The sequence below is a fragment of the Psittacula echo genome (assembly GCF_963264785.1).
Source record: "Psittacula echo genome assembly, chromosome: 3".
NCBI lineage: Eukaryota > Metazoa > Chordata > Aves > Psittaciformes > Psittacidae > Psittacula > Psittacula echo.
The window spans coordinates 83877216-83900295 of NC_137736.1; the positions used below are offsets into that span (position 1 = coordinate 83877216).

At 36.1% G+C, this 23080-nt stretch overlaps 1 protein-coding gene across 1 annotated transcript in view; it reads right to left on the bottom strand.

The window, feature by feature from the left end:
* The window catches only part of UCHL3 (ubiquitin C-terminal hydrolase L3), a 45155-nt gene that overhangs the window by 9310 nt on the left and 12765 nt on the right, over nucleotides 1-23080 (bottom strand). The window contains exons 3-6 of the mRNA XM_080612945.1: nucleotides 22840-22968; nucleotides 19540-19696; nucleotides 19053-19138; nucleotides 17923-17970 (exon numbers count right to left, since the gene is read on the bottom strand). Coding sequence (XP_080469071.1) covers nucleotides 17923-17970; nucleotides 19053-19138; nucleotides 19540-19696; nucleotides 22840-22968 — 420 coding nt within the window. The remainder of the gene's footprint in view (nucleotides 1-17922; nucleotides 17971-19052; nucleotides 19139-19539; nucleotides 19697-22839; nucleotides 22969-23080) is intronic.

Here is a 23080-nt window from a genome sequence, read left to right on the forward strand (position 1 = left end):
ATATGAAAGATTTCAGACTACTTCTTGCAATCAAATCTTGTATTTTTACTGTTTCCTTACACTTGCTCTTGAGAAAAAGGAGGGAAGCAAGAACCAGTTTAGTAGAATACTTTGCATTACATGTAGTGACTGGGAAAGGAGAAAGCACCACCTGTGTTAAGTCAAGAAACTGGCATCAAGAGTCTGTTGGGTTCTGGAAGAAGAGCGGTAATGACCAATAAGGAAAAGACAATTTTGCAGAACCCTGAGGAATAAAAAGTTTCAGATGCATCCAACTGAAAGATCATAATGAAAGTAACTGAAATCTAAAAGAAAAAAATTTAGGGGTTAACTATCCAATTCCACTCACAAGGAGTTACAAGAAGTGAAAGGAAAGCATATTCAAAAACTGAAGTTTACACAATAGAATGTTAGGTTTAGATTCAGTAAATTTCAAAGTAAAGGGGAAAAAGTGATGCAATTGCTATTGGATAGATTAGGCATCTCTAATTTCCATTGTGAAGCATAGAACATGCTTGGACAAATGTACTGTGGAAGCCTGTAAAAAGCATTTGAATCCTGGTTAAAATACTTTTGTTAAAACAAAGACCACTGGAATGATGATCACAGGTTTCAGCAAGATGATTTCTGGCTCATTCTCAGAGAATAGCAACATCTCTGTTCACGTTCAATATACTGCAGAGCATTTCACACTTGAACATACTTAGCTTAATGTAGGTCAAGGTATCCTTTGCCCAGAATAATGAAAAAGAATTTCTATAGGAAAGATGCCGAGGGACTGTCTTGAGTGCAGACCCAAGAACGGACAAGAAGATCCTCTGCTAAGCATTGCCTTACGTATTTTTCTACTGTGCTGTCATTGTAGACAAGCTGTCTCAAGTTTACTAACTCTGTGTCCCCAACTACAGCTAGAAATATGTGAGTGCCATATAAGTACAATTCCAAGATGCAGGAGAGTAGCACCTGATTTTGAATGAAAGGATGTCAAGCAAGAAACTGAAATTCAGAGATGGGCTCTATCAATAACCAGAGTATCAGGACACAATTCTCCATCTAGATCCATAAGCAAGAGGGATTATTTAGCAGTATGCTGCTCTAAATAGGTATTCCTGTTTTGTTTTTTTAAAGAGTGGGAACTTTAGTCTGACAGGGAAAGTAAATGGGAGAAAACAAAGAGCATGTTTTCCAATTTGAGAAGTACAGGAAAGGAAAAAGAATTAGGAGAATAGCTTGACATATAAAAGCCTGCAAAATGATCCAAAGGCAAGCAGAGACACTAAAAGAGGAGAAGAGCTGGAAGAATAAGAGATCATTACAAGGACTGAGGAAAATTCAACATTAGTAATCAAGCACGTTGTTACCTGTAGCTTAAAATTTTGCTACATCTGCTGTACTGCAATTTATCAGTTTGTTTTGTTGTTGGGGTTTTTTTGTTTTCTCTTCTTCCCCATTATATAAAAAGTTGTATTGGGGCTGGCTGAGATGGAGTTGCTTTTCCCCATAGCAGCTCTCTAAGTGCTGTGTTTTGTATTGGTAGCAAGAAAAGTGCTGATAACACACCACTGTGGGCTACTACTGAGCAGTACTCACGCAGCATCAAGCTGTATCTATGACATTCCCTCATCTCACCCAGCAGGGTGGGGGTGGGAAAGATCTTGGGAGGGGTGGAAGGGGACACAGCCAGGACAGCTTACCCAAACTGACCAAAGGGATATCCCATACTGTATGATGTCTGCTCAGCAATAAAAGCAAACAGAAGGCAGGGGGACGAAGGGGCACCCTTTATTATAATACAATCACAAGGTGTACTGAAGCCCTACTTCCCAGGAAATGGCTGGACATTACCTGCTGATGGGAAGTAAAGAATAAATCTTTTGTTTTCCCTTACTTCCACGTGACCTTTCCTTTTGCTTTATTAAACTGCCTTTATCTTGACTCCTGAGTTTTTTTCCATCTTATAGTCTCCCCACTGTCTGCTGAGGAGTGACAGAGCAGCTTGGTGGGCCTCTAGTGTCCAGACAAACTCAACCCCTCACAAAAGTCAAAGAAAGTTTTCAAGTGGGCACAGTACGTTTACTTAAGGAGCATAAATATTGTCTCCCATAACTAAAACTTTTGCTCTTAAGTTTTGAAACAATCTAGTTTCTGTTTCTCAATGTTTAAGCAATAGAAATGCATTTAGAATTGCAAGAAAATTCAACTGTATTTTAAACAAATTATACAAAATGTTTCTCCCCCTCCTTTAAATTTCAGTGCACAGATTTCTTAATAAAAGCAGTACTAGAACATTTTCATACAATGCCGAGACCATTTCAGCCTCTTTGCACATCTTTTGTACACAGAACGATCAGTGGTATACTAATAATACTTGTTGACAGGCATTCACAGGACAAAACTTGAAAGACAAGGTAGCATTTATTAGCAAGCCAACTGAGAGAGCTTTAATGCCAAAAATGCTGTCTGATTTTCTGCATATTAAACTAATTTAAATATAGTTTGTGCATTCTTGAATCTTCTTGGAAAGGTAAGTTATACAAAAGTGTAAAGACAAGAACAACATTTTAGTTACCAATAAATATCAGACTATATTGTATTCAGTGATAAGTCTTTGCATATAGGATTTGGAATTATAATCTCATCTGTCAGATGGAGAAAGTAAAGATCTCAGGGGATTTAACAAGTAATATTTAAAACTATTTTTAGCAGTAAGCTTCAGTTTGCCAGGTAAGAGTTGTACCAAAGGCCACTTATTTTTTAATTAATTTTTATAACATTTTCAAAGCAAATGCTCACTGCTAATGGACAAGGAGTTATTTTAGAAATTTTCTGAATAAAACCCTCAACTTGCTAACAGTGGCTTTCTGGTATACTCACACCAGATTGTGCTGTAATGGCCATCCTTGCATAAGTCATGATCTATTTAGCACTGAAGTAAACTCGTGGCCAAGTAATGTTTTTGTTCTAGGCAGGCACACGCAAGCTCAAGTCTTCCTCAGTAAGTCTTTTGTTAACAACAAGCTTATATAGGTCAAATTCAAACAAGATCCCAGTGTCAAATTACAGAAGTGACACAGAATTTTCCAAGTTCTGCTAAAAAAACAAAAATAAGCCCACTGTAAAATGTCAGAGTTTGCCAATGTTAATGGCATAAATACTAGATGAGGGATAGGAAGCATAAGTTGGAGAGAACTTAACTCAGTGCTGAACTCCATGCCTCCTCAGTGTATTTAAATAGCTCCAAATGGTAACATCAAGAACATTCCTTAGTTCTAAAGATTACAAGAAAGCTAGATATTTAATAATAGCAATTATTACTCACATAAAGAGAAAGGAGTCTGGGAAAAGGTCTCATATTGAGATACTTATAAGGATATAAATATAAAAGCTATAAAGGAATGGAAGCATTTGGACACTAATTTTTAATAGTAGTAAAACAGATTTCCACAGAAAAAGCAGAAAAAGATTTCCACACCTGGGAAGATAGCTCTGTATGAAAAAGGAAAACAGTTGGACCACAGTCAGAATACTTATTTCACCTCAGTAAAAAATGCACATACCCCAAATAAGAATTTCTAGTAACACAGGTGAAATGTGGTCATTGCCAAAGAATGATAAAAACACTGTCCCAATTTTATTTAAGACTGTATTAACATTATTTTTTTTTGGTGAATGTACTAGAAGTGTGATCACTCCTTAAAAACAGGATGAAGTTAACACTAAACCACTCTTTCAGTTTAGTGTTTCTGATGGTGGTCGTAGGACAGTCTAGAAATATTGGCTGTTGTGTGCATATAATGTTTTTCTATGTTTCCAAGATATACTTGTGCCTTGTGAGTGAAGAAGGAAAAAAGTCTAAGTATGCTATTTGATGACAAGCTTTTCTTATTAGGACATCTTCACCTTCAACTAGAATGTATGTCTACAAACTGGATAAAGAAACAGATGTCGACTTACATGAAACATTTCATCTTTACTGAAATACAAAGGGACCATTAAGCAAGACTTAGAATGAAAGAAAAGGAGACCAGGTTTAGGATATGAGAACATAAACCAGGTCTCAAACACAGAAGAAATAATATCATGTGACAAAGAATTAGAAGCTCCTTGGTTTTGCACATCCAAATGAAAGATCATGAAGATGAGGTGAAAAGAAGAGGCTAGATGTAGAGCCTATGGGGAAAAGAAAAAAAGCCACTTCATGAAAGGCAAATTTCATTTGTGCTTTGAAAATGATTTGGCACATGTACTGAATAAAAAATACCTGGACAGCAAAGCATGGAGTGATGTACTTTTGCTGTCTGACATGGGGAAAGTAAAGAAAAATAAAGGGAAAAGAAAAAAAAAAAAGGGGGGGAAGAAAGAAAGCCTAAGAATGGTTGAGAAAAGACCCCAACAAAAAATGATGCCTTGAAGACTGAAGTTACATGGCTGAAGGCCAGTCGTGTCAGAGTAAGAAAAGACTGAAGATGGACTACACTTACAACAGAATGAAGCCCAACAGATGGAAGGCGTATCAAGGGCCGCCAACGACGAAGACGGATTGACGGACTGGTAGCCTTTGCAGGACCTACATGATTACGTTTGGCCCAGGAGAGGGATGCAGAGTGACACAATGGTGAAGCCTTCGTTCTGCTGTTGCTAACCTGAGGCTGCGATGAGGATGGTGGTGAAGACAGCGAGGACGATGACGACTACATAAACATTAAAAAAGAACATACTTAGCCCACTTAAACTTGAAGTAACATACCTAAAAAGGCAACTGCAAAGGTATCCACTGCTTATTGTACTGTCCTTTAACTGATTAAATCACATAGATAATAATCAAGAATGTGTGGAGTTTGAATGAGAAGACAAAAGAACAATGAAAATAAGCAAAGACATGGTCCAAATCTGAAGTTTATCACCAGATAAGCTAGAGGTTATTCACACCCAGTGAACTTCATAATATGAACATGAATTAACTGACTCATTCAAGAGACAGACTGTTGGAAAGTGTGGAAGGAGAGGATTTAAGTATCATCTTATGGAAGGAATAGTTGAGACTAGCACGTGATCAGTTTTGTCTACCACTACAAAAAACATGAGCAACAGTTCTTTGGTAATTTAGTAAAACTAGGTGGCACTACTCTTGGATTTAAAATGAATCAAGCAACTACTGTAACAGAACCCAGATTTTCTTCACTGTTCCATGTCTAACATAAAAGGAAAGCAAAGGAAAAGGGAAGCTTACCGTGGTGAGGTATGCAACTTCCTAAGTTTTTCACCTATTCTTCTAAAATAGCAGGCCAGTGGCAGTATTGCCATTAACACTCAGGATCCCTTTAGTATCCGTGGAAGCAGTAGGACTATGTTAAACCATTCAAATTGTTACTATTAGAAGAAAGACCACAGAAGTATTAAAAATGACTCTCAGCTGCAGCTGACAAAATTACAGTAAATATATTAAGACCAGAAAGGACCATTGTGATGATTTAGTTTTGATCTTCTGTCCCACACAGGCCACAGGACCAACCAAGTTGACATTTTGTTTGGATCAGAACGTACTCACAGAACGAAAAACAAACGTTCAAGCTTAACAGTTATTTTTTTTAATACTGGAATCAGAACAAATCAAAATTCAAATCAATCCTGTCTATAGCTACAGAGACAGTAACAGATTCATACAGTTTACTAAATACATCAGTGCTAAATGAAAAGGCAACCTTTTTAGTCCTGATTAACGATGATGCGAACATGGATCAATGGATTACATTAGTTCATCCTGCCATGATGGCAAATCAGGGGCTCATCTTCAGCTTATCACCCACCATTCTTTTCCCCTGTCAGCACATATAAAATCCCCCAATGTAATCTTCAGTCTTTCAGAGAACCCCTCACCTTGTGTCATGAAATAAACTTTAGCTTTTATGCTAATTACACAGCTTTTATCTGGCCTCAGAACCCAGGTTGTCCTGTGTTGATATCTTGTGCTTTACTATCTCTTGATCTTTTTACACTGCCTGTAGGTTTGGGAGTATTTTTTTTATGTTTTCCTCCATGTCACTGATATAAGCTGTTCAACAGTATAGTTCTTCAAAGTAATCCCTGCAGAACTGCACTAGCAAACATACTTACTCATCAATGACCCTCCACTTATCTGCACTAAGACCTGCCAGCTGCTTGTGAATCCATTAAAGTTACATAAGCAGAACAGCAATTGCAGCTCCTTAAGGTATGCCCCACATTATGCATTCCATGGAATGATTCCAGTAGACTGCAAAAACTGAGCATTAGATAGCTTCTCTGGAAAAAAAGATTTTCACTTTTTAATCAATGCATAAGTGCCAGTCAAACCCATTTACTTTCTTTGTATTATTTATCTTCTTTCTCATTCAATATTTTTCCCCCTTTTCCTACCGAGAGTGGTAGGAAACTGGTTCTTTCTGCTCCCATATTGCTGACCCTAAAGACAAAGACAGGGATGGAAATTCTTCATGAAGAGCAAGAATCAGATACAGTAGAAACTGTAGAGGTCAGAAGTAAGCACAGAAAGTTACCAAGTCTCATAACCTGTCCAGAGGATAGAGTTTTCCACAGGTTTGCCACAGGTGTTATTTTTCCAATTAGCTTCCGACTTCCAAGCATTGTGATCCAGCCCTAAATCTCAGCAGCTCCACATAAAAAAGGACGAAACCAGAAAACCTCCAACCCAAAAATGTAACTATATAAAGAAAGAGGAATTTACCAGTGACAATACTTCTATGAGTCAGAGATGCTTACAAGGCTATTACAGTTTCTGTACTACTGACTTTTTTTCTTTTCGAATTCTGCATTTGAAGAACCAATTTAAAATGAGAGACATTTTACTTTTAGTATCAGATGGCTTTAGAAACAATTTATTCTCAACTTGCCTAAGGAAATTCCGAAAGATGACTGGTAAAACACTGCTGCTTAAAGTCCTCACAGTCAACTGACCTCCCTGTGGAGGGAGTAACCTCTAAGATCAGAACCTGCTGTGGGGCAGAAATTTAAGAGCTTTGCAAACTAGACAGTTCATGATAAAAAGGCAAGACAGACTACATTATATTTTACAGTTTTGTAAGCTGCTGCTGTCAGAACAGACCAGACCCTTGGTCTTCCTGGAATCTGCAATATAGTAACTGTTTACTTAGAAATAGTTATAAAACTGAAACTAAAAAACTTGTTGAGATTAGGAATTTACTCTGGCTTTGATGCAGTCCATTGACTGGAATCTGTTAAACTGTATACTTCTGGTCTTTAAAAACCTTCTTGATGTAATTATTATGAAGCCATTAATAAGACTTTGAATATTATTAAATTTAATATTTCTTTAATGGTACAGGGATAACCAGAATATTGGAAGACATTTTTTATAAAGCCTTTTTTACCTTTTTCACCATTTTTACCACAATTCTTGACTTTTAACATTCTTAATGATTGCACTTACTTGTTTTCTGGCTAATATTTCTAAAATAATGAGAATATATTAAAAACACCCCGTGTGAATGTAAACAGACCAGAAAAGACTTTAAGTTCTCAAAATTGAAATTATAATCTAGAATGGAGGTTAAAGCAACTAATATTTTAGTATTTCTAGGTCAGTATTTGTCCTCATTTTAAATTCCATTTATTAAATTCTTTATCTTTTATTTCCTGTATTAGTAGGTCCCCTAGTGAGATCAAAGACAAATATAAATTTCCTCCACACTGAAAATATACTTTTGCTCACTCATACATATTTGTATGAGTGAAATTTAAACAGACTGTATATAGGAATTCTGGAAAAGCAAAGTTAATACTGGATAATGTCTAATTAACAAGGTTGCAATCAATAGCCATAAAATTCCATGCATTGCTTCAATAATAAGCATGAATTAAGCTGTGTCAATTGAAGTTTCTAACTGAATATTAAATAAAAAACCACATAATTACATGCCAATATTAATATGAAATTAATGTTGAATACACATCTCCAAATAAAGGATACAAAGTCATACATTTCACATTTAATTTAAAATGTGGAAGACAAATCATGAGAGACTTGAGACACTATTTAAGCAAGACTTATTAACAACTAGAACCTGAAGAGAAGAGAGAATTAGACTAACTTCACAAGAGGAAAAAGATCAGAGGAACTTATTTCTGTGCTGAAAATTGCAGCAGGTCAAGTATCTGAAGTGGTAAAACAAAATCCCCGAAATAAAATTGAGTATTATTGTCCTATAAACCAGCAAGCACATTACATTTATGGTTTGTAATGCAAAAAATACTTTATAAACAAGCTAAAAGCTTCATGGAGTAGGTCCAGAAGTATGTTCAAGCAATTATTATCTGCCCCAATCTAAAACTCAATCCTATAAATAGCTGTTATTAAGGCCTAGAGCCATTTAAGTCTAAGATCTAAAAGAAACACCTATAAAGTTTGCTAGACACCAAGAGCTGTACTTTTCAGTGCAACTAAAAGTGCAGAAGTCTGATTGTGCTGAGTAGCTCATGATTTGGCTCATGCCCAAACCTGTCAGGTTCTAAACGCAGGGATCTGTCTGCTCATCTTGTCTGGGGAACCCAATCCAGCAAAGTACCTTAGTACCTTGTCTAATGCATTGAAGACCTGACAGGACGAAGTGGTGTCTGGTACTGCACGGCCATTTTTTCCAAAGATGAAATATTTATTAGATTAACTTGTTAGTGGTTACAAAAAGTCATCTATCTGGAAGCTCAAGTTCAGAACTTTTTTCAAGGGGAAGTTCAAGCCCATGCTCTTCCTCTGCAGGAAGCTTCCCTGTCTATCAGTTGACAAACTATGCTAGGACTGTTGCTTTCTTCTTTCCTCCATTTTGAGCTTGTGTCACTGTGTAGAAAGAAACGCTAGTTGGACTGGGCCAGAGATGAAATGAGCTTTAACTGTACACCAACACCACTGGAAACTTGGGAAACAGGAAGGGAATACAATACTTTTAGGCATGTCTTTTGTTTCATATGCACAGGACTGGGATCAGAGGCTCTGCCACATGTTCTGCAGCTGCTCAGTTGAGTCAATCCATGAGTGTGCAATAACTCCTCCCAACAACGCGTTTGTGGCCTCATTATACAGTTCCCATACACTAAGCCCTGTAGTAGAGATGGGGGAGGGTTGAAGTGACAATAAAAGGTCCAACTTTTCCAGACAAATGAGAAATAAGTTATTCTTTTTAAGATTATAATCAGAGAGAATGTACTTAATATATATAATTTTTCCCTGCCACCTTTTGAGGCTTTTTTTGTTGTGCTGAAGTAATTACTCATTATTGAATTAAACAGTGTTTTAAAGGGTCTGTATTACAGTTCAAAGTGCAACAGTGTTTTTATTCCTTAGAAGTCATTACCGTTAGCAGTTTTTTTCACATGCAACTTAAATCTATGCATCATACTGTCTGAGAAAATTCTCTCCTTCCTTCACAAGTGTTTTTAATCTTTTAACAGCATTTGAAGCCTGTTTTGGTGCTGGTGGTGAAATCTTTAGACACACTAAGTTCCTTCAAGCTTTTCTAAAATAAGCAGCCAGACAAAAGAAGTATTCCACAGAGGCCAAAGCTGCTTCACGTGCTCATCTCCAACACCACAGAATTCACACCAATGAGACATTTTGACTGCAAGAAAAGCCTTGCTCCTAACCAGAACTTCCTTACATTCGACAAAAGCCTGCACAACATGCACATTCTTAGGAAGTTAAGGTTCATAAACTCCACTCCTCATTGCAACTTCTTTTATCAACAATACAATTATCAGCATTAATATGTATTGAAACAGAGACTACAGTTTTTAAACTACATTTGCTAGCCAATCAACTGCTGCCCCAGTAAGTTTGATTAGTGCTTCAGCAGCTGGTAAAAATAAAAGCTTTATAGTATTCTCCATGTCAGTTTAATCCATGATTAAGAATGGACAGTATCCCAAGAGTATTACTTTGATAGACATGGGTGAAGACAGAGCTTAGGATGACAAAAATGGTGAGATCAGAGCACCCAGAAAAAAAAAAAAAAAAGGGGGGAGAGGGGAAAAAGAAATCTTATCAAAATTAGTGATACCTTATCTCTCTCTGAAGACCTAAACTTCAGTTCTATGGGCTATGTTAGGCAAAAGTCAAGCTAGATTATCACAATGGTGACTTCTGTGATCAAAGATTAGTGAAATTACAAAAAAAAAAAAGTTCTAAAGGTTAGGGAGCTCTCCAAAACCTAAATTAACTAATTTTTTTTGAACAGCTTTCCCTCTGCAAGGTTTGTTTTTCTTGAATAAACTGAACAGCATTGTTGCATACCCAGTTTAGCGAGTGGTGTCCCTGTCCACAGCAGGTGGGTTGGAAGATGGTGCTAAGGTCCTTTCCCATCCAAATCACTCTGAGTGTATATTTTTAGAGCAAAGTCCTTCCTTGAGCAAAGTCTGCTGATGCAACATCAATCCTCCAAGTAGTTTTAGCCCACTGTCTACCTTCAGCCATAGTGGTAAAATGTTGGGGCAGACCTAAGGATTGTAAGTTCTTATAATTTTTATTCTCCCAAATTAGTGGTTGGGTAAAGAATAAAACAGAGAGCCAAATCAGTTTCTCTTCTGCCTGAGGGAAAGGGGTTGAATGTCAACTCAACCATCATCTGTCACGCTCAGCCTGCTAAAATTCCAGTGAGCAAACAGATGGTTAGAGCCTGCTGCCTGCGGTCTCTTACACAAATAGTGTAAGCACAGCACTGGAGATGTTACGGATTGCAGAGATGCAGAACAAAAAAAAAAAGCAAACTAAAAAACCCCCCCCAAAAAACCACAAACCAAAACTTATGGCAGTTGGTTGATAGAGATGTTGGATGCAAAACCGCAGAAACATTTTGTTACTTTCACTTTTTATTTCTTATATACTTGTTATTTAAATTCATGGGCTGCTTTATGGGTGCGAATATCCTCTATAGTTACATTCCATCCTAGGAATCAGAGTTATTTCATACAGATTTTACAGTTAAGCATAAGACCCAGAATAACAATTCAGAGCAACACTGTATTAATACCTTATTAGTTATTTGCTCAGTAAAATTGCTTATAAATCAGATTGATGCATGTATCAAACCCTGATGCATTAAATAACATAGCAATGCAATGAGTTAAAAACTAATCAAGTATCATTTCCAAAATGCTCACATAATTCTAGTAAGCCCATTTTTATACTTCTACTGTGTAGGCTGTAAAAGAGAAAAAGCTATAGCTAACATTTTTAGGCAACTTCATTGCCTTTAGAGGGCAGATTACATGCTTGTTCTGTAATGCTAAGCTAAACAAAAATCAGAAACAGTTATATAACTGATTTGATATTGTCCCGAGATGCAAATGCTTCTTTACAAGACTATGGGTTATTCAGAAGAAACACTGAGGAATATGGGATGTTTTAGGAAAAAAAATCCCACCATATGTTCTTGGCAGGAGTGAAAAGGAAGCTCCCTTATGATGCTTCTTTAACAATAAATTGTAATGCCCCAGGGAACCAAGGATCTTTGAAAGTTCAAATTTTATAGCAGTTGAGAACAGAGTGCACTGACTCCACTTAGTTCTTGCCAATGTTAACGACTGTTACTGTGATCAAAGTCTAACTTGGTGCATTCCAAGGAAGATTACAGTACTCAAGACACACTAAACAAGTTTACAGACTACAGTTTGCAGTTATGGTTTGAGTTAAGGAAGGAATCAAGCTGTGGTAGCTTTTTTTAGTGGCTGCCAAGTTCAATCCATGTTAATAATATTCCTGATCATACTTGTGAACAAAAAGTTTATCTAAGTAAACATACTGATGTGCACAAGTACTTCAGGTTTTTGTGAACATCTGAGACCAGTTCTTTCTTGGGATTTTTATACTGTCAACCACCAATTTAGATTTTCAAAGGCTAGTTTTTCCACCATAAATATTCTTGACAGAGGCCTAATGAGGTGCAGGAATGTTGTTTCAATTTAAATGGCAGCCCAGATGCAGCACCTCAGTTTGCTCAGTTCTGAGCCTCATTTAGCTCAACATATAGTTCTAGTAGTCAAAGCTGTCAGTTGGTAAATAGACGTATGAAGTGTATTAAAAAAATCCCAAACAACCCAAACCAAATAAACAAAAAAACCTCAGGAGGAGTTACAGAACCCAAGGCAGTATTCTCTGTGCTCCCTGAAATAGTTGATATATTTTATACTGCAGTTCTCTCTTCCATAATAACTAGTAACTGAAATACTGTAGGTTAAACTTCATTTAGTTGTACTGTCTCAATAGCCTCTAAGGATAAGAAAGGAAAACCAGGAATTTGAGAACTCCTAATTTTCTCCTGCAAATTTAGGCCATGAACACAACCAAACTCTTATTATTCCTCTAACCAATATCTAACACAGGTATTTCAAGTGGCCATTTCACTTACATTTATTTGCTTGATTGAAACATTATTTTGAGCTGTGTTGTAGTAACATTTAAAAGAAGTCAACTTCCCAAAGACCATAAATCATATTCTGCTAAGCAGTAATGCATAAACCATGCTAAAACTCCCCTGTCCAAAAATATTTTATCCACTAACACAAAAGTGGTTCCATATGCCGCAAGTACCACAAGACACAATAAAAAGTTCACTCTATCATTTGAACTTTATAACAAAAAGTGATATGGAAAGCCATTTGTCAGCAGTTAGTAGTATCTTGATGTTGCACAAACAGCCTGCCAATTACTTAACACCACAACTATTTGAGTATTTGCTGTGCACAGAAGCAAACGCTGATCTATGTATAGTCTGCTAAGCCTTCTCCTCTCTTCACAGGAGTGGGCTCCTAACACTTCTGCACCACCATTAGCTCCTACAAGTCTATAAGATGAGCAGTTTCAGGAAGCTGTTTGGGAAGCTGATGGAAGACAGAAGATACTGTAGATAGTCTGACAATCTAGAATGATTACAATAACCACAGACACACACATACACCTGGCTAAAACTTCAGATACTATTACCAGGATAGTCCTTGAGCAAGACTTAGGCATGTCAAAGCCACTAGAAATGCAGAAATTGAATACAGATTATCCTCTAGTTCTAATTCCTTGACTAAAGGCCAACAAAGTACTTTTTTAAAGACTGATATGGTATAGCTCTCCATTTTCCTTACTGTAGAACTGAGCTGTAATAAAGCATAGTTGCAAAGCAGTGGATATGGATGTCAGTAATACAAGAGCAGAACAAAAATCTTGCTACTGACATTATTACATTCACATACTAAAAAGGTCATTCATTTCAAGAATCATTACAGATAATACTTTCTAACTGGAATAACTTCCCTCAAGCTATCAAAGCATATCAGTGCTTAAGTGAGTTAAACAATTTCTACCAATTTCTGCTTTATTTCTATAACAACTGTGCCTTTCCATTTTCCTCCTTTCCAACTCTTTCAAGAAAAAATACAGGAAGTTTTTATAATTAATGAAAATTGGTAGGCAGGATGCAAAATAAGTTTCTTCCCCAACTCCAAATTCAAAAAGGCTACTTGCTTTGCAAAAGACTCTAGGCCTAAAAGTCTCTCATGTAATGACATTTTTCCTGCTTTCAGAAAACTCTACCCTCAGATTTTTTATCTGTTACTAGAAAAGTTACTATGATTGTTCTGATAGAAAGCAACCCAAGATCGAAATAAAATAAAAATTAAAAAAACAAAAAAAACCCAACACAAAACATGAACCTAACCCTGATCAGTGCTATGAAATAAAGAGGATCTTGAGTAGCTGACAACTATTCTAGTCTCAGCAATAGCTGCCTTTCAGGAGCTAACACATGGTAAGGAGAGCAAGCTGGATCCACAAAGCTTTATTGTAAAGACCTAGATCTTCTTTTTTTTGGCAACTTTGGATATGAAATACCTGTCACTTGAGAAAGTGTACGCTTTAGCAGCATGAAATTTAACAGAAAGACTGTTACAAGAGTCTTAGATTAATTGCCCTCATTATGATACTCAAATATGGGACCAGAATCAACCCACCCTTGCAAATAACACCGCACTTCAGTGGAATTATTCCCAGATCTTATTGCTTGCTATGGAAGTAATTTTAAATGGAGCCACAGCATCTATGAGTCCTAACATATAAACTGAATCAAACCTGGCCCAAAATCTGCCTGTAGCGGAAGCCCAAATTTATAACCCTTTTAATTTGCAAACCTGAAATGAATTAACAAAATTAAAACTGCTTAACTGTTCCTAAAATACAATCTCTTTGGATGGTGGAAAAAAAAAAACCAACAACCCAACACCCACCTTTCTCTATTTTTAAAAAAATATTCGAATAATTTAATTTCAGTAAACGTCATTAAAAACCTCACATAATTTACTAGCAAAAAATCTCCCCAAAATACTCAGTTCTAATCCAGTCTATAGATGGCCCATAAAAGAGGATTTGGGTTGGGATTTTTTTGTGAGGTGAGTTGCTTTGCTTTTTTGAAACTAGGTAAGTTAATCACAGCAATTAAACTTAGGAAGGCTGTTAAAGCACCCATCAAGGCAGAACACTATAGCTCTCAGCTTCAATTCATTTTCTTAGCAATTCATCTTAATGCTTCATTTAAATAGACTGCACATTAACAATAAATCCCAGAAGCAAACTGATCACTGTAACTCTTCTCATCCAGCAACCACTAACTGAAATGTAGAATCTAGCAGTCCACAAATATTAAAGTTACATAAATAATACCCTGTTAAATATTTTTTAAATATAACTCTTTTTCAAAACATAGTTAAAAAACTTATTACAGATTATCCTAAAACAGAAACAAATCCTACAAACCAGACAAGATGAAAAGATGAAGTACAGGGATATCAGAAAGATAGCATTGCTTTACTGTATTACCTCTAACCTTTTATTTCTAGATAAACCTGCTTTATTTTCAGATTTGAAATACACACATGGAACAGAAGCAAAAGCAGAAAATCCACTAGTATATTACACAAATCAAGTATCCCTGAGAGGATAAAAAAAAAAAAATTGAGACGACTTAGCAAGACTGCCAGGAGCAATCAACCAATAAAGGCTTTACGTAGAAGCACTGAAGGCTGAACCCTCAGATATCTGAGAAATGAGAGCCAAGAGAAAAAAAAAAAGGTATCAGAACTCTCTGCATTCTCTGCTATTTTTAAACCACCTACATCTCAAAATTCCACAAGATTTTACTTTAATCTTGGTGGTCTGATTGCATGGTGGAAGGAAAGAATAAATTCTTGAAAGCAGTTAAAGTCTCTTACCCAAATCAGCAAAGCTGACTGCCATACATTCCATTTTTGGAAGTTACTCTAACACAGTTGAGTTTAGCAACATTTTCAGAAGATTTCAAGTGGACAGCACCATGCAATACCTACTCAAGGGACAGAACTATCCACACAGTAGGCTATTCTTAGGAAGCACACAAGCCAAGTTAATTATCCTAAAAGAGCAGGCTGCACATTTTCTTAATCTTTAATTCTGTAAGAGGACCTTTTGCTCACATAGATACAGCACTTACTATCATTAAGCAACTACATAAACAACTGTATTCAAAGGAAAGATTTCTATGCAAAATGCCTTGGCTGTTCTTGGGGGAGAGGAGTCATGGATGAGGGGAGGACAAAAACCCAACAGAGTCAGAGAAGGTCAAACACTTTCTTTTCCAGCTCTGACAGGAAATTCAAATTCTCAGGAAAGTAACCGTAGCAATAACGAGTATGCAAGAGGAATGGGATTCTCTTATCTCTCGCACCAAAAGTACTAGAAATTATCAACTTACCCTGCAGGACAAGCTAACATCCTCGCATGACCTGCATATGCTAACTTCAGCATCTTCAAGAGCACGCTGTTCATCAATCCCTCTACCACTACATGAAGAGGTATACAGCAACATTTAAAGTGTACCATTAGAAAGAAAAAGACTAGCAGATTAACTCACTCCAACTGTCAATTACACTTCCCAGCATATTCACATTTCAGATTGTTTTGCTTAAGAAAAACTGTACTTTAAAGTAAAGCAAATCCTCCTATACAGATGAAAGTGGAGGCCTTGATGCCAATTTAACCACAGTGCAGTAGGGCAGGATCTTCAGGTAAGTAGATGTTCCAGTGAGATAACTTGTTTATTTCTTCCCTCCTTGTTTTGATGGATCAGAACTATTCTGAAAAATGGTCCTAGGACATGTATTCAGCCATTGTACTGTTTCAAATTTGGAAACAGAAAGACAGGAAAAAGTTCTTTTACCAGTCTAAGGAATATCCATATTTAATTACTTCCAGATTTAACTATGCAAAATGGAATAATAAATGTCCGGCGGGAAAACTACCTATTCAATATTTGTGTTTAGACATGGCTGCTAAAACAATCTTGTAAATTTTTATTATGAAAAAAAAAAGTCTTCACCTTTCCACACAATTATTAGTCTTTTGTATTGTGGTTCTCTTGATCAGGAAACAAATTAACTTGTGGGAGTTCAAGAAGTTAACTGTCCCTTACTAGGAGATTCCATCACCACTTAGATGCTTCCTGAATCTTTATGAAGACTCTCAGGAATCTCGAAGTCTTGCATTTTCTTTCCCAAACATTCCATAATTTCTGCCAAAGGAACCCATACACAAACCATTCCATGGATGAACGTCACAGTACATCAAAATAACTAAAGAAGCTTTTCCCTTTCACAAAGATCTAAGGAAGAGATTCAGTCTTCAGCAACTTGTGGGAATAATCTCCATTGCCTCTTTCTTACTAAGCTTGCTAAGAATAGCTAGAAAAGGACTAATTTATAAAGAAAACAGACCAGATTTTCTTTTTGAGTCTCTCCCTTAGAAAAGGAAGAGAAATAAGAATTTGTTCTGAAGTTTCTTCTTGAAATGCAGAACCTTTGATTCATTTGGACAAAGAGTTAAGAGTGGTGTTTTTTTTTAAAGAAACCATCACACACAAAGTGAAGTATTTGTAACAGAAACGGTTAAAACAATTTTCATTTCATGATGGTGTGGCAAGAGTGAACAGAAAGGACTGCTTTGCTTTCTCCTGCATTGTTTAAAAAACACTGCACAAGGCATATGAAGAAAGAAAACCTCACCTACTCTACTACACGGAAAAAAAAAATAAAAAGAAAGCAGATGAGCCACTGGAGTCTCAGCCAAACAGAGGAGGGCTCCTCTCTTTGTCAAACAAAGCACTGCAAACAAAAACCAATAAATTTTCTTTTTGTAGAACAAATACTGAGATCTGAACCAGAAAGAAGGAAACCTGCCTTAGTATGACTGAAGCAGAACAATATGGACTGTTAAGTTTATATTTATTCTACATTTTTTTCATTGTTTCTGGGGTTTCTTTTTTGTTGTTTTGTGGGGCTTGGGGGGTTTTATCCCCCAGTCTGTTGAGGGATAAAAGCTTATAAAGATATGTATTAGTGAGAATTTATCTGAATTAGTATTTGTATACAAACAGCACACACATAGTGGCACACCAAGTATTGTACTATTTCTTTTCCTTAAGAAAAACTTTTCAGACCCTCAGAAAATATTGGTTCCCCTTGTATGATTACTATGGATCTTACAGTCCTGCCTACAGATTTACCACACCAAAACCTCACCTTTCATTAAAAATAATATTACCAGCTGTTTGAAATGAAGGTTGAAAAGCTCATCCATGTTACATAAAATCTTAAAAAGTATCCCAAAGTACACAAACCCCAAACCAAAAAAACCAAACAAAACATATAAACAAGCTTCAAGTTTGGTTTCTCCCCCAACTATGCCATTTGATTTTGTGCCCTCATTTTTGACTAATGACACAATACTGCAAACCAAGCAATGATCTCCATTTCAGTGTAAACCTTTAATACAAGATTATTTTCATTTCAATTATATTGAACTCAAAGTAGTTATTAACAAAGATTTCTTTAAAAAATGAATACCTCAGTCTGACCTTCATGGGCACTGGATTCATGAGTGACACGAATAGCCTAAAATTAAAATATATTTCAATCAGACTTTAAAGGAGAAACTTTCAGTGTTTTAAGAATCACCGTATGCTCTTCATTTGATCAAATACCATAGATGTAACTATTTTTGTTTAGTGGTTGCAATAAATAGTAATTTAATAAACAAATAAACTCTACTTCCAAGGATCTCAGAAGACCAATATTTCATTTTCATTAGTCAATTCAAATCAAATACAGTTTGCAATGGCACTTTTACACACAGAAATTATTATAAGCAAGTGGTTTTGGTACATATTACTTCTTCAGCAGACAAAATACTTCAGACAGAAGCTTTGATTAGACATCTTGTGTCCAACATTTCTACAGAAAATGTCATCAAACCTCCGCTGTTTCTGTTTGTTACTACTTCCCTCAACCACATGGTAACATCCATATTCCTGAGGGCTTCACAGTAAGCTTTAATGGAACTCAGATTAGAAAATCATTAAGATTTTCATTTTGAGAGAGGATCACCATTACCGTCAGGAGCAACACCAGCATTCTCCCCTTCCACTACTGACCAGATATTTTTGCCACATCCTTTCAAACAGCACTAATGATCTGGCTAACCACACTACCAGCTAGCTCATCTAATTGTTTGGGATGGTGGGGGAAAGAGACTGATTTCAGCCAAATCAGCTCTTTGTGTGCCCCAAATAGCTATAGCCGAAGAGAAATGACTAGAAGGTACAAATGAAGGGAGGCGGCAGAAGGACTGTCCTTTCAGCCCCGTATCAGCTTAAATTGACCATTAAACTGCATCCTGAGCCTCCAAAAAGATTATGTACACATTTCTCATCCATTTCAAACTAATTTTAAACTAAGCCAGTGAATTAATATGGATGAGGAACACTGACAAAATCCATTCTGCTGACTGAGCTATGGGCAGGCAGGAACACTATAAACTACCAAAGCAGGGTTTGCTTTGTAGCAACTGATCAGAAGCTCACATGTAAAATCAAATTGTTAGAGTGCTTCACTGGATCAAGTCCAAAGGACAGTATCTGCTAACGCAAGTAATTCTTACACTACTTTAAATAAAAGTAAAAACACATGATACTAACTTCGTAAGTTTCTAGATATTTGGCCCTCTCTTCAGGAGTCATAGATAATGAATCTTCTAGGAACTTTTTCAGTGAAGAATTGGTTTCTTAAAAAAAAAAAAAAGATGAGAAAGACATAATTATAAGCCATGCTTTAACTCCAACTTCATTCAAAGTTTACAAAATGCTTATATTCAACAAAAGAGGTAAAGACAGAATTACATCGCATCTTTAAGACACTGCAGGCTGACTGCACGAGGAATTGCTACCAGTTTGCAATGTTTTGAGTGCTTTAGTTTGTGGATTAGCATGAAATACTGGTTTTATAATTATAGGGAGAAATGCTCTTGGAATAGAGATTGTCCTTTTTGAACGGTTATATTCAGAGAAAACAGTACAAAATGTATCCTTCCTTCCATGCCTCCCCACAGGTAACAGGAAAAAAAAAAGGGAAAAGCCAGCAGAGTTAAAAAAACCAACCAACTAACAATCCGCAACTCAAACTTACCAAAATTCATTTTATCTCTATTGTTGGCAATAGCATGAATTAGCCCAATTGTTCCACAAGCATTGTTAATGGTCTGCTTCATGAAATATACTGATGATTTGACATCTTGCCCCTTAGCTTTTATTCTCTCTTCTTCTTCTGTTCTGAAGGTTTCATACTAGAAGGAAAGTTACAGACATTTCACAAATAGCACAAATAGATACTGGCTACATTATTCAAGCAAAAATAAATTAAATAAAGCACGAGGTAACTAATAAAACCAAAACTCAACCTGTAACTTGAAATACTTAAAGTGGTCTAACAAGTTTATGTAAACTAACTCAACTAAACAGCTCTATACTGTTTCTCAAACAAGTGCCTTGTCACTAGCCAAAAGCAAGTCACGCGTGAAATACCATTTTTAACACTTGTTCTCTAGCATAATTTCAAAAAAGTTCAAAATAGTTTTTTGATCTGAGCACTTGTCACTGCCTCTCTTCAATCCAACAAAAAGCTTTTAAGGACAGAGGTCTCAAAGTACTAGCAAACCATAATACTTCATGTGTTCAACCAGCCTGAAGCATTCTTACAAATTTTTTCTTTTTTACATTTTTTACGTTTTTACATTTCATTTTTTCCAGGAATATAAAATAAAATTTATATAAAGCTCATGGCCCCAAAACAGGTCCCTCAAAAGCCACATTCATAAAGTGAACGTTTCAATTCTTAGTAAAAGAATTTACTTTGAACAATATAAAGTATTTGTTTTGTAAAGATCATAACTGATTAAAATCTGTTCTACTGTACAATAGTGTGTCGGTTTTGTGGGGTTTTTATTTGTGTTTCTTGGGGGAGGGGCAGGTTTGGGTTTTTTTGCTTGTTTTTTGTTATTATTTAAAAGATTTTCATCTCAAACGGGGGGGGGGGGGAGGAAGGAAAACTGCAAATATTCCAGCCAGCGTTGTTCTTTCTTCCTCCTTTACCTTTTACTAGGTACTTTTGGAGGCAAAAAAAATATTAAAGTAGATGTGCTTTTTATAGAAGTATGACAAAAGCTAACCTTGAACGCACAATGTTATCAAGGAACTCTCCCTGAAAACCCATGAGAATTTTTTCTCAGACTTTGTGTACCATCAGTGACAAAGAGAAACAAGAAATTTTTCCAGTGTCATGATTCCACGCTTGCAGCCGGTCTGAAAGGTCTAAGGAATAGTAAGAGCACTTACAAAGCATTTTAATTTGACACCACTTAACTACAAATTAAACAGCCTTAACTGAGAAAAAAATTTCTGATGTCTATGAAGTTGGACCAAAGTTCAGATTAGAGACTGTAGACAATATATACAATATAGCTGCCATTTACTCCCTATCAACAACAATGAAATCCATGGCAAAAATAAATATGCAAATGTTGAGAATACTGAAAATACATTTTTGAGCAAGGGTTACAGCAGATCACCTCAAGAGGTCCCTCCTAAACCAAACTATCCCATCATACATGTATTCATTGGACAACGCCCAAAATGCACAACGCTCACAGTATTCACTTTGCATAGAACCTACAATACAGACTAAGAAAGTCATTGACCTTTAAACTGGACAATAACCCGAAGACCATCTGTATGCTAAGAAAAGTATTTTGCCCTAAATGCAAGTTTAAGCAAATTGATTTATAAGAATCATGAAAAAAATGAACTTCTAGACAGACCAACAAAGACATAATAGAAAAGTATTTATAAGGGCAAAAAAATTAATTGAGGCACACTTTTATAAATGTAGACCCAGCCAAGAAAAACAAATAATAATTAAATAAAAGCAGAATATACTGGCTATATTGAAAGAGAGACTGAGGAGGAGAAAATTACTCCAGAAATAAAATAATGCTCTAGAGTCTTGTGGAGTTCATACTGAACAACAAAAGCTTCAGAACACTGGGACTTCACATTAAAGATTTGGCCTTCACACACTCAGGCTGCACAGTTGATAGAGACAGGTGTCCTTTATGTCTCTGCTAGATTTACATGCTGGGGAAAATCTCAAAAATTTGGCTGGTGGTCAAATTTGACTGACCAACACAACAGAGCATATGTTGTTTATCTGTTTCTCTTTGACATGCTTCTTGATGAAATCAGATACACCTTCTGGAACAAGAGGAAGGTTGCTTCTTCCAGTGCGATGATGGTCCCTTCCAAGAAAGGAAGTTTGCAAGGCAGCAATGCAAGAGAAAAATGACAGTCACAGAAGGAGCTCATACCTGTAGCTCAAGAAGCCAGGCAAAAACCACAGCACACAAACCATCACCTTAAAGGTGACAGAAATTAGATTTCCTGAGCACAGGTGAAGACAGTTAAGAGTTTGCTTAAATTTAAAACTATCAAGGTGGCTGAAATCATGCCTGAAAAGGACTGCCTGCTGTTTTGAAGAAACTGAGAATGCAAAAGCTCACAGGACCTAAAGAGCAAGAGTCACTCTTCTCTCTATTTAAACAGGGTCTGTTACAGAAGTTAAGCTTTAATAGCTAACTGCTTTTTCCTTATAAGTCATACAGTCTTTCTGAGATATACATTCAAAGGAAGAAGTTTGGGCAGTTTCACCTCTTTGGAAGACCTTATTACAATCATGTTAGAGTTTCATAAATTGAAATATTAATATAAATCATACACTTCAACCTATGTGATACTTGAAGAAGATACGTAAGACGGATGTCTTCTCCTTGCAGAAGCATATGAGAAGAAAAATAAACAGACATGATTTACCCAAATCAAGTATTTTAAAATTTAACATAGAGTAGAAAGGAAGGGCAGGATTCTCTTTCATCTTAGATCGCCCCATGTGTTCAAAAAGCAAAAGCCATATTGGTAATGATGACTGAACTGAAAGTGAATTGAAGTTTGGTCAGTGCAACAGTACAAAACCTCAAAACACAGTTGCATTTGATATAGCTAGGTACATCCTTCCTCTTATTTTGCCTATGCTATTGTAGCTTTCTGCTAAAAGTAGCCAAACTGAGCCATTTCATAGTGCATATTTAACAAAAAATAGTCTTCAACTGACTGTAATAGAAACCTGAAACACATTTCTCTGTGCTTCTGAATCAGCTTTTCCCACTCCAACTTGAAAAAAACTGGAAACATACATGCAAGATTACCAAAAGAAGGTTCTGAAGGAAGCATTTTGTTGTTTCTAATAAAGAAGTCTCTTGAATAAAGTTTGAGTCTCATCTTGATTCTATTATGATACCAAAAGTATCAGATTTGAACTGTTCATGTCCATTTCATTTACAACAAAAGTGATTAGCTGATTATTAAAAAAAACATTTACCTTTTCTGTTATTGGAAAGAGAAGTAGCACTGCACAGACAGGTCTTGGCACCATACTAAGCAGTTCTGGTTCCATACCATAAACATCTACAAATTGCCAGTCAGGATGTATACCTAACTGTTTGAGAAACTGGAAAAGAAAAAAATAGAATATTAAATGAGTAGCCTCATATACTTATCTTTTTTAGAAGCATAACAGAATATTTATGATATGAAATACACTGCAACAACCCATACTTTAA